Source organism: Pituophis catenifer, unplaced genomic scaffold (assembly GCF_029215685.1).
Source record: "Pituophis catenifer annectens isolate HBS135680 unplaced genomic scaffold, rPitCat1.0.hap2 SCAF_3, whole genome shotgun sequence".
Lineage (NCBI taxonomy): Eukaryota > Metazoa > Chordata > Lepidosauria > Squamata > Colubridae > Pituophis > Pituophis catenifer.
In genome coordinates this window covers 129,739,990-129,753,566 of record NW_027256883.1, presented here as the reverse complement: position 1 = coordinate 129,753,566, position 13,577 = coordinate 129,739,990, and the positions used below count along the sequence as shown (strand labels likewise).

Here is a 13,577-nt window from a genome sequence, read left to right as displayed (position 1 = left end):
GGTTAGTTGGGAGAAGTCCTTAAAAACTGAGTACATCAACTGAAATCAAATTTATCAGAAAACATTCTGGAGTAAATTTTGATGTGCTGCTTTAAATATATATATATATACAGATAAAAAAAGTTACTGAATATACAAAAGAACTTTCATTTTTGTAAAATTTGGATTGGAATATAAAGTGCATTGAACTGTAGAAAGCAGCTGTTTTCTGTAGTTTGTCAGATGTTAAATTTCTGTAATGAATGAATGTTTTATTAGTTTGCAGTTATTATGGATTAAAAGAAATCTTGATCCAAAAAATGCAGATAACTGTTTGAATCTTAATCAGTTTGGGGAAATAGTTGGGGAGATTCTGTTTACCTAATTCTCTACTAGTCTTCCATAAGGTCTGCTTGCTGAAAATTTCACATAAAATATAGTTTATTACTACTACTATTTTTGTAATCTGTTTTAAAATATTTTGTTACCTCAAAAAATGCAATCCACTGTAATGGTGAAAGCAGAACATGTTCCTGGCAGGATTGAGGAAAGAGGGGATCTTTTTCCAGGCAGAACCTTTTGAGTTAAGTCTCATGGAATAGGTAAAATAGCTACTGTACATTGTTTAATTTAAAATGAACTTTGTAATGGCTATGAAGTTTCCATTTGACATTCAGGACATAGCTGGTAGTTTCTAAATCTCCTTTGTTAAGCTTTTTCCAAAAAGGATTTGCAAAAAGGATTTCTTTTTGAAGTAATATTTTCCTTTAAATATCTATTAACATTATTAGTAAAAACTCTAAAATCATTTCTTGACACACGATCTAGTATTATTTCAGAACTAAGGAAAGTATATATATAGAGAGAGATGCACTTGCAGGGGAATAAAAATCCAAATTTGTGATGTTTTTTAATTGCAATTATTTTATCTTTTTAAACTAATCAAATATCTTAAAACAGCGCTTCCCAAATCTAAGTAAGTTACCCAAAAACAAGTATAAGTGGTTTTTCTTTAGGTAACATCCAGGCCCCTTGCCCAATCACAACAGGGACATTTAAACTGACCTTTTTACCTACATTGGGTGAAAAGGACTTTCTGGTAAGGGATTTGGGGTAATGAAGGAAAAGCTTTGGGAAGCAGTGCCTTTCCATCACCTAAATTTTTTTTCCATGTTCAGATATAGGTAAAATTATATTTAATTTGACGGGCACCTCCGTTGCGATTTTATCGTGGAAATTGAAAGGTTTGCCTGCGATTCCAGTTTTGCCAAACCCATTTCCCTCTGAATGAATCTGAATGCATCATCCAGAACGAGGAGCAGTTGAACTGGTGAAGGCGATAGGGATTGTAGCCCAGACTATTGCTGCTCTCCACATATAAAACGCTAGCCTTGGGCTGAGGTGAGCGTACTTCCGAATAACCCGAAATAAAAAGAATCGTGCCGCTTCCCCGCATTCTTTTAATTGCTAATAACGCCTCGTTGCAGTACAGCTACGCTGACTAAAGATGGACTTTGCACAGGAGACTTTTCCTCTCTCTCATCCCGGCTTCACGCTTTTGTGAACAGCTTTCCATCCACCAATAGCTTGCAGCCGTCCCTGCCAAGAACTGGGCGGAGGCAGGGCAGGAAGTTTCTCGGGCGGACCTCTTTCGGAGTGGCAAAGCCACCTGGGAGCGAAAGAGGAACAATCGCTTCCTTCTGCACACGCGGGAAAGATGGTGGCCACCAGGCGGGTAACGCGGCTGAGCGAGTCGAAGTTGGAACGGCCAGCTGCAGAGGTGAGAGAGAGAGAGAGAGGCGCCCCCCGCCCCCACCGAGTACATCTCCGTCGGGTTCGGCCCGCGCACGCGCTTGGAACTCAGAACGCGCTCGGCCATTCCATTCCCGAACGTTCTCGCAGTTCGGGGGCGCGTGCCGCGTCTCTGTGCTGCCTTTGGGTCGCGCGGTGTTAAAAGAGCCGGGCTGGAGTTGAAGGCGTTGACCAGCCGGGGAGGTTTTGGGGCGCTCGGGGACGGGGGTGGGATGTTGCTGCCTTGACATGGGACGCAAATGCTGAGAGTGAACATTTACATCGGCTGAGGAAAGAGGAGGGCAGGGGCAAGCTTCGGGAATGCACCGCCTCGGTTTGTGACGGTGGTTTTTGGTTTTGTTAGAAACTCATTTCTGGTTTGGGCAAAAAGGTGGGGCGGCAGCACTATGGTCGCCGTTTACTGACCTGGTGGAAATTCTAGAGGGCTTAATCCTAATCCTTAATCCAAAAGAATAAGTGCCTTTGTTTCTTTTGGAATATAATCGCGGTGGGACTGTGATTTTGCGTCGTGGATGAAGCAGACAGATCTACGGAGCAATGGGTTGGACTGCTCTGCAGTATTGCTGTTAACATTTTTCTAATTAGAATTTTGTCTGGAAATCATCCTGTCAAAACTATGAGAATTGTTGTTTCTGTGGGAATCTTAAAGCACACCTGAAAGAAATGCGGAATAATATTCTTCCCTCGATTTAACAATGTTTATAAGATAAGTTAGATAAGATAATCTTGATGGTTATTTTTTTTCTGTTGAAAACATTGGCACACCTTAAAAATGAAATTCTGATGCCCACTCTCAAAAGAAAATGTCTATATATACGTTATATAATAATGTTTTGCCAAGAACCGTAAACAAGTTTTTTATTCCTTTCTGTCTGCCTTTCTCCCCTTAGCGGCAAAATCTGTGTATAGGTTTGTCATATTTTTCTCTACTTTTAATTAACTTATTTTGTGATGATTTTTTGAATAAGAGGATTGATTGATCATCTGTTTTCTCTCCCTCTCGTTTTATTCACAGGTTCTCTTTCTTAGAAACTACACTGGTAAAATTCAGAGGGCACAGGGCTTCTGCAATGTTTTTCTATCATACTGCATGTGTTCACCAGTACAATAGTTTTCTGCCTCACGTCTCACCTATCTATCCTTCTGTGATGAATCAGTTTATCAGAGCCGATAGCAGACATGGTCATTTATCCATTCATTTCAGAACTAGGTAGATAGACTAATCATTGGGCATTTTTCTCATTGTAAAAATTGGATTAGTAAAAGTTCCCCTCTTAAAATTCGGGGGGAGGGGCAGTTGGCTTGGGATATAACATTAAGTAACACATTTCTTTTTTTATTTTTCCTTAGTTTTTCTTCCTCTGCAAATGAATTATTATTTTCTTAGCCGAGTACCTTTTTCTTCAGTACAAGGTTGTGATTTAATAATCTGCTGTAAGTGTTAGGGGAGATAGAGGAACATTATCTCCTCTTTTCGCAAGAAATGCAGAATAGCAAATGAAATGCTTAGATTATGTTTGGAAAATTGAGTAGCAAACCAAATTTACTTTCCCTTGTCCATGGCAACTCGTGCTGGACCATACCCCATAAGCTACGCTGGGCACAGGGCATCTCTCATTATAGCTATGAAGTAGGAAAAATAGTTATTAATAAAAAAAAGTGTTAACTTCGACATAATGTTTTCTGTCCAACAAGTATAAAATCTACAAAGCAAGTATGTCAGAAACTAGTACTGTTCATAAAGAAGCTGGCACATAGAAAATCAGCTTTGTGATGGCAGGCATAACTTTGTTCCTTAACTACAATAGATAATTAATAGTTCAGAATTTGTGAGTTTCTCATGGAGCATGGATTTATTTATGGATTTATTTTATTTTATTTTAGCTTGTTACCTGACATTCTTTTCATTCTTGCAGCAGACTGCAATGGAAGATAGCCCATCTGTGAGGATAACTAGAAGCAGAACAAGAAGGATTTCCCATATACAAGTCATGTCTGAATCTCAGAATGAAGAAATGAAAGCTTCTGAAACAAAATTGGATGCAGAAGAGCCTTCAGAAGCATGCACAGCCTTGAGTAAAAGTAAAGCTGAGCCCCTGGCAGAATCTCAAGTCGATGGAGATGTTTCAGAAGCAGAATCAACCTGTTCTTCCATGTCTGGTCTTCAGACACCATTATTTATACGAATAACCAGAAGGCGGCAAATTGTAATTCCTTGTACCCCAGAGACTTCAACTAAAAACAGGCCGAGCAAAAAAAATGTTACACATGAAAGTAGTAATTGTCAAGACCATGATGATATTTCTGAAGCAGAGTCATGTTCTTCTGTTGTATCAGGAACCTCAAAAACTGTGAGAAAATCTAGACGCCAACAGGTCAAGGGTAATGTGTCACCAGTGTGTGAGGTTCAAGCTGAAGAGGTTTCTGATGCTGAATCGTGGTGCTCAGGTATTTCCTTTGAAAAGTCTAGCCCATTTAAACGAGTAACCAGGAGTATGCGACTGAAATTGCAAGCAGAATCAACATCCCAGACTGAAAGAAAAAGCAATGCATTAGGAGAGGATACGGAAACACCCGATTGTATAATTACATCTGAAACAGTAGTAATCTCTGATTCGGAAGAATCCACCGTTTCTGATTTAAATGCCAAAGAAGCACCTTCTCTTTCTTCAGACTGGATAAAAGAGCACCTTAGCCCCAATAAAACAAAATGTCTTCCTGAATCTGTTGCCAGCAATGATCTGAAACAGATTTTCTCAAGCAGTAATGAGGACGTAATAAGGGAAGATAATAAAAACTTGCCTAAGCAAGAGATACTAAAGAACAATGATGATGAATTGGAGCATTCCGTTTCAAAACAAACAGCAGCCGATATAATTGAAATAATTCAGAGTCCAGAAGAAATGCATGATCAATCTTCAGAAAAACCCATGCAGGAATCTGAAAACCAGTTGCCTTCACAGAATTCAAGAAGATCCCCATGTGGTCTAGAAAACCTTGAACAATCTAATGAGTCCTCAGGAAAAGCAACAGCGAATAAAAAGACCTTAACACCCGAAAATGTTAGACAGATCTGTTTACATAAAAGAGAAGAAATAATAGATAGTGATGACATTTCTGAACTAGGTAGTCCCACCAACAAAACAGTCACATCACCGATTGTTAACAGGGATGACTGCAGACCTTCGGTTTCAAACATAGATAGTGATGGAAGCCTAGAAGAGGTAATTGCTGAATCCTCTTCACGTGCAACCAAAGGCAGGGAAGATAAGAAAGACCTTTTTGTGTCACTTCTCACAAGTGAGGAATCTGAAAATAATAACTTGGAAAAACTGAAAAACAGCGAAATAGCCACTGGCGTTGAAGAAAGTAGTGAAAGCCCCTTGAGAGAAAACCGGTCAAATAATCAAGAGGTGTTTGTCATTGATAAAACTCCTGGCTTAGATTCTCACAAAGATTATTATTTTGAGGAAAAACAAAGTGAAGATTCATCAGAGGTGGAAGAAAGTGAAGAAGAGTTCATGGATGAGGACGAAGATGAATTAAATGCAAACAGAGGATTGTAAGTTCTTTGAAGAGACTTTATATGCTTAGTAAATGGCTTGGTTGGAGTGGCTAGGTTTTGTGCTAAGATATAGTGGGTACAAAACCTCTGGGTCCTGAAGATCTTAAGTTCCTACCACAAAAAGGCAAATTGGCCGCCTAAGGTTTTAGAAGTGTTTCTCTAACTTCTAAGAGCCATTTGCCAATTGATTATGAATTTGGCAAAGAATAAAGTGTTTGATAAAACTTGTGTGAAAATTCATACTAAATCAAAGGTCATTTAATCACATTTCTAATAAGGCTTATTGGCTGGCTTCATATTACATGTTGAATCTCTGCTTACAAACCAACGGGCAGGATTGCAACATACCGAACCCAAATCCAAACAAACTACATTCTGTTTTACAGTGTGGCATGGGACACAACTTGATTTGTGATTTGTTTGGCTTCAGTTTAGTGTGGTATATAATATTAGTCACTGGATAGAAAATAGTTTAAATAGTTTACATGTTTAATTCCCCTGTAAAGGAGCTAGTGGATATGTAAACATAAGTACCCAAGTTTTGAAATTTGTCAGTGTTTAATTAAAAAATATTTTCTGTAATGTGCTCACGATAGACAAATATGTGTTGATTGGATTATATATCAGTATTTTTAGCTAATCAATTCTTTCTCTTCTAGAGTATCATTTTCAAGCAGTATTGATCCTGGATTAAACATTAAAGAGTTTGGAGGATTATATATTAATTTTGACTCAGGAAAGCAGAAACCTGGGTCCCATAATGTTTCACCGCTGAAAGAGAAAAAAACAGATGAGGTAATTGCCAAAAGATAGCAATTAAATTGAAAACTAGAATTAGTAGTAAATCCTAAATGTCATTCTAACAGCATTATAAATACCTGGACTATTTAAAAAGCAAACATTTTGTAGGATCTTTTGTAAGAAGTTTTTCTTTTGGCCACAATTCACATTTATATGATTTTTTTAAAAAAAATTTAATTTACATACTTACATTTAATTTATATCTTGTGACACTTAGTGGTTCACATCAACTACAGAACACAACAAAAAAGTTGGTCCTAGTAAATTAAATTTAATACCAAGTTAAATCTTACTGTTTGTCAGCCACTCAAAGTCACCTTATTGGTGAGAGGGGCAGCATATCAATTTTTGAAATTAAGATTAAATAATATCAAATTAAAATAGCACAATGCAACTTCATGTGGAATCTAAAGCTCTCTGGGATAATTCAGATTTTATTCATTTCTGGAATACCCTTAATGAAGGCACCAGTCTTGCCTCTTAACAATGGGTGTCCAACCTTTAGCCTTTGTTGGGCTAAACAATGAGTGAAGAGAAATTGTCTTGGGCTGCATATGAAATATATGATAAAAGTGATGTCTATAGATAACAAGCTTCCTTTATTGTGGAGCAGCATTACTAGCTGTCCAGGGCTGCGTGTGGCCCATGGGCTACAGGTTGGACATGCCTCTCTAAGGGCTGGAAACAACAACAGACCTTGGTCTCCCTCACTATTATCTATTAAGGTGGGTCAAATCTAGTCAGAAAAGGCAATGCTGATGGTACTCAGATGCTAAACCATGGGTAAATTCTTAGTAGAATTTACTTAGTAGAATTATTCAACCCCTTCAAAATGACTACACCATTACATAACCTGTTCTCTAATCTATATTTTCTAATATTCTTTGAGCATTTTTAGGAATCAAGTACAATTGTCCATACTTAGCAACACTCTTCACATCAGGTTTAGTTTGTGCTGCTTTTCCTGCACTGCTGTGGCTATTCCTGCACTGCTCATTAACTAAATTTTCCAGGCAGTCATCTTAAGTATTTCCTAATAAGAGTGTCTTGAAAACCTCAGCTTGCAAGCAGCTTTTCCAGAACTATTTGAGCATTGGGTCATTTTACTAACTCCATGTTTTCCAAAGGCCTTTAGAGTCCTGTTTGCATTGTACTTATAGCCGTGGCCTAGCTTAATCAAATATCTCTCGGCAGCTTTTGCAGAAGAGTATTATAACTCCTGATTTTGAGAAAAAGGAATGTGTTCCACCTTTAAGAGAATCCATCCATCAGTTAAAGAAGCAACGTAAGGTAAGTAAAATGCCATTGCGGTATTGATTGTGGTATAAGGTCTCCTTGGGCAGTGGTTGGATTAGAAGACCTGCAAGGTCCCTTCCAACTCTGTTAATCTGACACCTTGTTAATGCAATATTTAAAATCTGCCTTTAAAAAATTCTCTGCAAGGGTGTGTATCTATTGCTTATTCCTCACTTTTTACTAGCTTCATCAATAGTTATAAAATGGGATGATAACATGTGGTCTCCTATGCTTTGTGGCCTTTTGGAATGAAAGTGAAATATAATAGGAATAAATGCGCTGCCACATTCTGGACCAGTTGTAGCTTTCCAGGTTGGTCTTCAAGGGCAGCCCCATGTAGAATGCATTAAAGTAATCCAAACAAAAAGTTCCTTCTCCCTATGTAGTTGCTTCTCTTACATGAACTTGCTTTCAGAAAAGCTGTTGAAGAAAATAAAAAGATCCCCTTTGTAAATACATTTGGATATAGTATCATGATGTGACAATATCTCTTCTTGACTCCAAAGTGCAGGTAGTCCTCAACTTACGACCACAATTGAGCCCAAAATTTCTGTTGCTAAGCAAAATATTTGTTAAGTGAATTTTGCCTCATTTTACAACCTTTCTTGCCACAGTTAAGTGAATCACTGCATTTATTAAGTTAGTTGCAGGGTTGTTAAGTGAATCCGGCTTCCCCATTGACTTTGCTTGTGAAAAGGTCACAACATGATCAACTGCAACCCTCATAAATGTGAGTCAATTGCCAAGCACCCAAATTTTAAATCACATAACCATGGGGGTCATAAGTGTGTAAAATGGTCAGTCCCTTTTTTCAGTGCCATTGTAACTTTGGTCACTAAATGAACTGTTGTAAATCAAGGACTACCTGTAACGTCGTCATGATCTCTCAGGATTTCCCTGGTAAAATTATTCTATTGAGACCATTCAGATAGGAACAACTTTTTAAAGTACATACATTTTAAAATGGTAAAAATACTTTAAATACTTTGAAAATTATCCTACTATAAAGCTAGAAGGCTCATTGCGGGGAAGGGCGTATTGCCCTCTTCAATGCTGGATTATAAAATTTGGTCTCGATCCACTGGTTATGGCATAAGAATTGAATAACCCTGACGAGTTTTGAAAGAATGTTTGTAACTTTTTTTCCAAAAATAGAAAGACCGAGCAAAAACAACAGGTGACAGTTGGTTTGGTATGAAAGCTCCAGAAATGACGGAGGAATTGAAAAATGACCTTAAGGCTTTGCAGATGAGAGCCGCCATAGATCCTAAACGGTTCTACAAAAAGAACGACAGGAAAGGTCTTCCCAAGTATTTTCAGGTAAGAATGTTGATGGTGTTTAATGCTTTGCATATAAGGTGTGTGTGTTTGTAATATGTTCACTATTCATTTCACACCAAAAGAAATATCAGGCTTGTTAAAAAAAACCCCACATTTATTATTAAGATGTTTCTGTGATATCCAGGCAGCTGTGGCAATTATAAACAAACTACATAAAAATAACTTGTCTATTTTTTTTTCTTACTAAGTTATATATATACTTCAAAACATTGTACATTTTGCTGGTGTTTTACTTTTGCTGCAGAAACCGCTTGGAAATGCTTTACAAGGGCTTGGAAAATGTATCATTGTTTTTTGTTTTTTTTCCTTAACTGTTCATCTGCTTACTAGCTTATATTTGCTGCACAGCCTCTGCTGCTTTAGTAATTTCTTGTGTGTGTGTGTTTTGCTTTTTGAAGACGGCATATGGATTGCATCTTCTTTTGTAGTTGATGGAGAAGCAATAACGTGGCAGAGAAATAAGGGTGTTGATTTTCATTTATCAGTTTTTCCATTTGTACCAGCTGAAAAGATGTTCTGGGGAGTTGGGAAACCCTCCAAAATACTGTTAAGAGGCAGGTCAGGGGACCTCAAAAGAAAGGTAGAATGGACCCCAATTGTGTCATCATCTTCCCTTGCAGGTTTTAGGCATATTACTATTTTTACAAAATATTGTCAACATGTTTAAAAGTATGCTAGATTTCTGAATCACTATTTTAGCTAATGCTACTTAGAACTGGCTCATTGTTCTCTGTTCATTTCTGTCTAGACATTTTCTTGGAATGATAACTTGTTTGCTGTTTCTTTGTATTTTTGTACAAAATACTCTTTGTACAGTATTTTTGATATCGTAATATTTAGCATGGCAACATGGAGTACTCCTGCTTAAAATAATGGTTAATATTTCTTTTTATAACAATATGTTACCAGTTTCTATGTTTTCTTGTTGAGTTTTTTCCCCTCTCAGCAGTAAATGAGGAATTCCTGGCCTTTGGATTTTCTCTGTAAACTGTATTTTGATTCCCTATCCCATTTTTTTTTTTGTTCTTCTGTAATGTTGCTGAAATTGTTTTCAGTCAATAGGGCTGATTTAAGTTTCTGTACAGGTAGTCCTCGACTTAAGACCACAGTTGAGCCCAAAATTTATGTGACTAAGTGAGACACATATGTGAATTTTGCCCCATTTTACAACCTTTCTTGCCACAATTGCTAAATGAATCACTGCAGTTGTCAAGTTAGCAACACAGTTGTTAAGTGAATCTGGATTCCCTATTGACTTTGCCCTAGGACACTGCAACAGTCATAAATATGAGTCAGTTGCCAAGTGTCTGAATTTTGATCATGTGACCTTGGGTCATAACTGAAAAATAGTCATGTCACTTTTTTCAGAGCCGTTGAAACTGAATGATCACTAAATGAACTGTTGTAAGTCAAGGACTACCTGTACACTAAAAGACGAGGATGAGCACTCCAAATGAATTCAGTATCAATAACTGTTATCCTTAGATTAATTTTCCATCACCTCTTTAAATAAAAACAAATTCATCTTGCATTTTCTTTTTCAGGTTGGAACTATTGTGGATTCTCCAGCAGATTTCTATCATGCTCGTGTTCCCAAGAAAGAGAGGAAGAAAACGATTGTGGATGAACTTCTAGTAGATTCAGAGTTTAGACGGTATTTACAATTTCACTTTAATATAGTCATTTGGGTGTTGTAAAATAATGTGTTTCATTGCTGTTAGGTATAGCTGAATGAGTTCCTCCATCCTATACGATGCAGTTCATCCCATATGGAAGGCCCTGTAATGTGTTGGAATGCCTCTTAAAATGCATGATTTGGGTTATAAGATTTGGAGGGGTTTCCATTGCAGTACTTAAATTAAAAAATGACTTCCTGGAGCACAATGGTTGTCTGCCTGTCTTCTCAATTTTAGATGAGCTGTCACCTTGATTTCCCTTTCATTTGAAATACATTGACCATTTTTTGTTCTTATATGATTTGCTGCCTTTTGTGATTTCTGGATTGTTTTTATTATTTCCTGATAGTTACTATATATGCAACAAATCCTTTTCTCCTCATTCAGATGATGTCTAGGAGGTGTTAAGGATCACAGGCCTTTTTGTTTTATAGCAATAATTAAGAGCAGGGGTCTGGAGAATTCTGGGAGTTGAAGTCCACAAGTCTTAAAGCTGCCAAGTTTGAAGACCTCTGATTTAGAGTATGGGAAGACAATATTGTATTCCCTTTATTTTATTTTCTTGCTAGGCTTAACAACTCATTCCAGTCATAAAAGACTCTTGGTGGTGCATAAACCTAATATACTAATTGGATTGAAAATAGGAACATTTTTTAAAAAAATCCAAAATGGCCTACATACAGTTGATGCCAACTCACAAATACATATTCCCTGTGTTAGGCAGGACCAATATTATATCCAAACCCCAAAAGCTAAGCTTTTATAAGAGTATGGGAGATGATCTTATTTCTGAATCAACTTTTTCAAGACAGGAGTGGCAATGATTGAAATTTGATGAGATTCCATAACTGGGACTTAGATATGCCCAGTTTTTCAGCAATTGCACCATTTCTTTGAGACAGCCCCCCCCCCCTCCCGCCCCCCATGAACATCTCATCCTGTCTACCAGAAGCTACTCCAAAGAGGTTTTCTAGGCTATTGGGCCTTTGGTTCCATCTTGTTTGGTTAATTTTATGATGTTTTCATTATGATGTTTTCATTCAGTCACTCAGGCGCTCGTTACTTCCCACCTGGGCTACTGCAATGCTCTCTACATGGGGCTCCCCTTGAGGAGCACCCGGAGGCTCCAACTGGTGCAGAATGCGTCCGCGCGGGGGATTATGGGAGCAAGAAGGCGCTCCCATGTGATGCCTCTCCTGCGCGAGCTGCATTGGCTTCCAGTGGTCTTCCGGGTGCACTTCAAGGTGTTGGTCACCACCTTTAAAGCGCTCCATGGCATCGGACCTGGGTATTTGCGAGACACCTTCTGCTGCCGATAGCCTCCCACCAACCAGTACACTCCCACAGAGAGGGACTCCTCAGGGTGCTGTCAGCCAGGCAATGTCAGCTGGCGACCCCCAGGGGGAGGGCCTTCTCTGTGGTAGCACCTGCCCTCTGGAACGATTTGCCCCCGGAGATACGAAGGATACCAGATCTCCGGGCCTTTCGCCATGCCCTAAAAACTTTTCCATCAAGCAGGGCTGGTGTGAACCCCCCCCCCCCTTTTTAGCTCTTTTTAGCTTTTTAAGTGTAAATTGGGTTTTAATTGGATTGTTTTAAATTGTGGGCCAAAGTGTATAATTCTTTTAATTGATTTTAATTTTTTTATTGGTATGTTTTTTATCCTTGGCTGTGCCCAATAGGAGAAGGGCGGTATATAAATTGAAATAATAATAATAATAATAATAATAATAATAATAATAATAATAATAATAATAATAATAATAATAATAATAAAGTTGGAGACCTTTAATTTGTATTTTCAATATTATTTATTATATATTACTTATATAACTTAGCAAATGTTCCTTAAATTAAAAGCAAACATAGGTCTTTCCACCTATGAGCTTGAGACACAAGTAATATTCTCAGCATACCAGCAGATGCCCTCAAATATTACCTCTCAATGCTCTAGCCATGTAGATAATCTTGTGCTAATAATTAGTTGCAGTGACCTTGTTGGATTGTAGTAAGAGTCTGATGTAGTATCTTGTTTCCAAGGTGGTCAGCCAAGAAACACACAGTTAGTCCTCGTTAGTTAGTCCACGAACGTACAGTTCGTTTAATGACCATTCAAAGTTACAGTGGCACTGAAAAAAAATGACTTATGACCATTTTTCACAGCTATAACCATTGCAGCATCCCCACAGCCACGTGATTTACATTTGGATGCCTGGCCATCGGTTCACATTTATGACTGTTGCTGTGTCTCAAGGTCACGTGATCACCTTTTGCACCCTTCTGAGAAGCAAAGTCAGTGGGGAAGGAAGACAAATTCACTTAACTGTGTTACTAATATAACAACTGCAGTGATTCACTTAACAAATGTGGCAAGAAAAGTCCTAAAATGGGACAAAACTCACTTAACAAATTTCTCAATTAGCAACATAAATTTTGGACTCAATTGTGGTCATAAGTCAAGGACTACATGTACATGAATAGCTTAACTAAAAGATGAGTTGATGTGGTTTTTTTCATGGTTCTGGTTTTAGATGCACTCTCACTTAGTAGCTATATTTAATTGCCATGATTAAATTCCACAGAGTTGGAAATTAATTTGATGAATTTTTAAAACAATAATTGTATACAGGATTGGGAGGGTGTTGGATTCTGTGTTTGGTTTCATTCATTCTTCACAAAAATTGTTTCTCTTATTCAGGTACAATAAAAGGAAGTACCAGGACATAATTGCTGAGAAAGAGGCCCTCTCAGCAGGAAAGAAAAATCGGAAGAAGAAGAAATTTCACAAATAGATTTTGACAGCAAATGCTGGAACTTAGTTTTTAATGATGAATTTATGAGTTGAAATTTTGCACAAATGGTCAGCTAAGATTGATCACATTAACAGCAAGAAGACAAGAAGGGGTATAGGGCTTTTTCCAATAAGATTTTGGAACTGAATGTGAAACCCTTTGTTACGTACCGATGAAAATACGCAGCAGAGAGGATGACGTTAAAATTTGTAGAAGAAACAATCTAATTTAAAATCAAACTGTTCATTTAAAGTAAAATAGCAGTGAGTTTAACTTAAAAAAATCATATAAGATTATATTTGAAATGTGGCTGTT

General features: G+C 37.6%; 1 protein-coding gene across 5 annotated transcripts; it reads left to right on the top strand.

Annotated features, from left to right (window-relative positions):
- The first annotated feature begins 1,687 nt into the window (after window positions 1-1,687).
- Window positions 1,688-13,577, top strand: DNTTIP2 (deoxynucleotidyltransferase terminal interacting protein 2). Of its 5 annotated transcripts, XM_070941177.1 has the most exons (9): window positions 1,741-1,759; window positions 2,682-2,700; window positions 2,807-3,001; window positions 3,708-5,353; window positions 6,016-6,151; window positions 7,352-7,447; window positions 8,609-8,773; window positions 10,339-10,448; window positions 13,169-13,577. In XM_070941177.1, exons 4-9 carry the CDS (start codon window positions 3,717-3,719, stop codon window positions 13,260-13,262), a joined length of 2,238 nt encoding a protein of 745 aa, XP_070797278.1. In that variant the 5' UTR covers window positions 1,741-1,759; window positions 2,682-2,700; window positions 2,807-3,001; window positions 3,708-3,716; the 3' UTR covers window positions 13,263-13,577. The 5 variants fall into 5 exon arrangements, with proteins under 5 accessions (XP_070797277.1, XP_070797276.1, XP_070797278.1 ...); XM_070941176.1 differs by lacking the exon at window positions 2,682-2,700 and having other exon boundaries at window positions 1,688-1,759; XM_070941178.1 differs by lacking the exons at window positions 1,741-1,759; window positions 2,682-2,700 and adding an exon at window positions 2,079-2,104.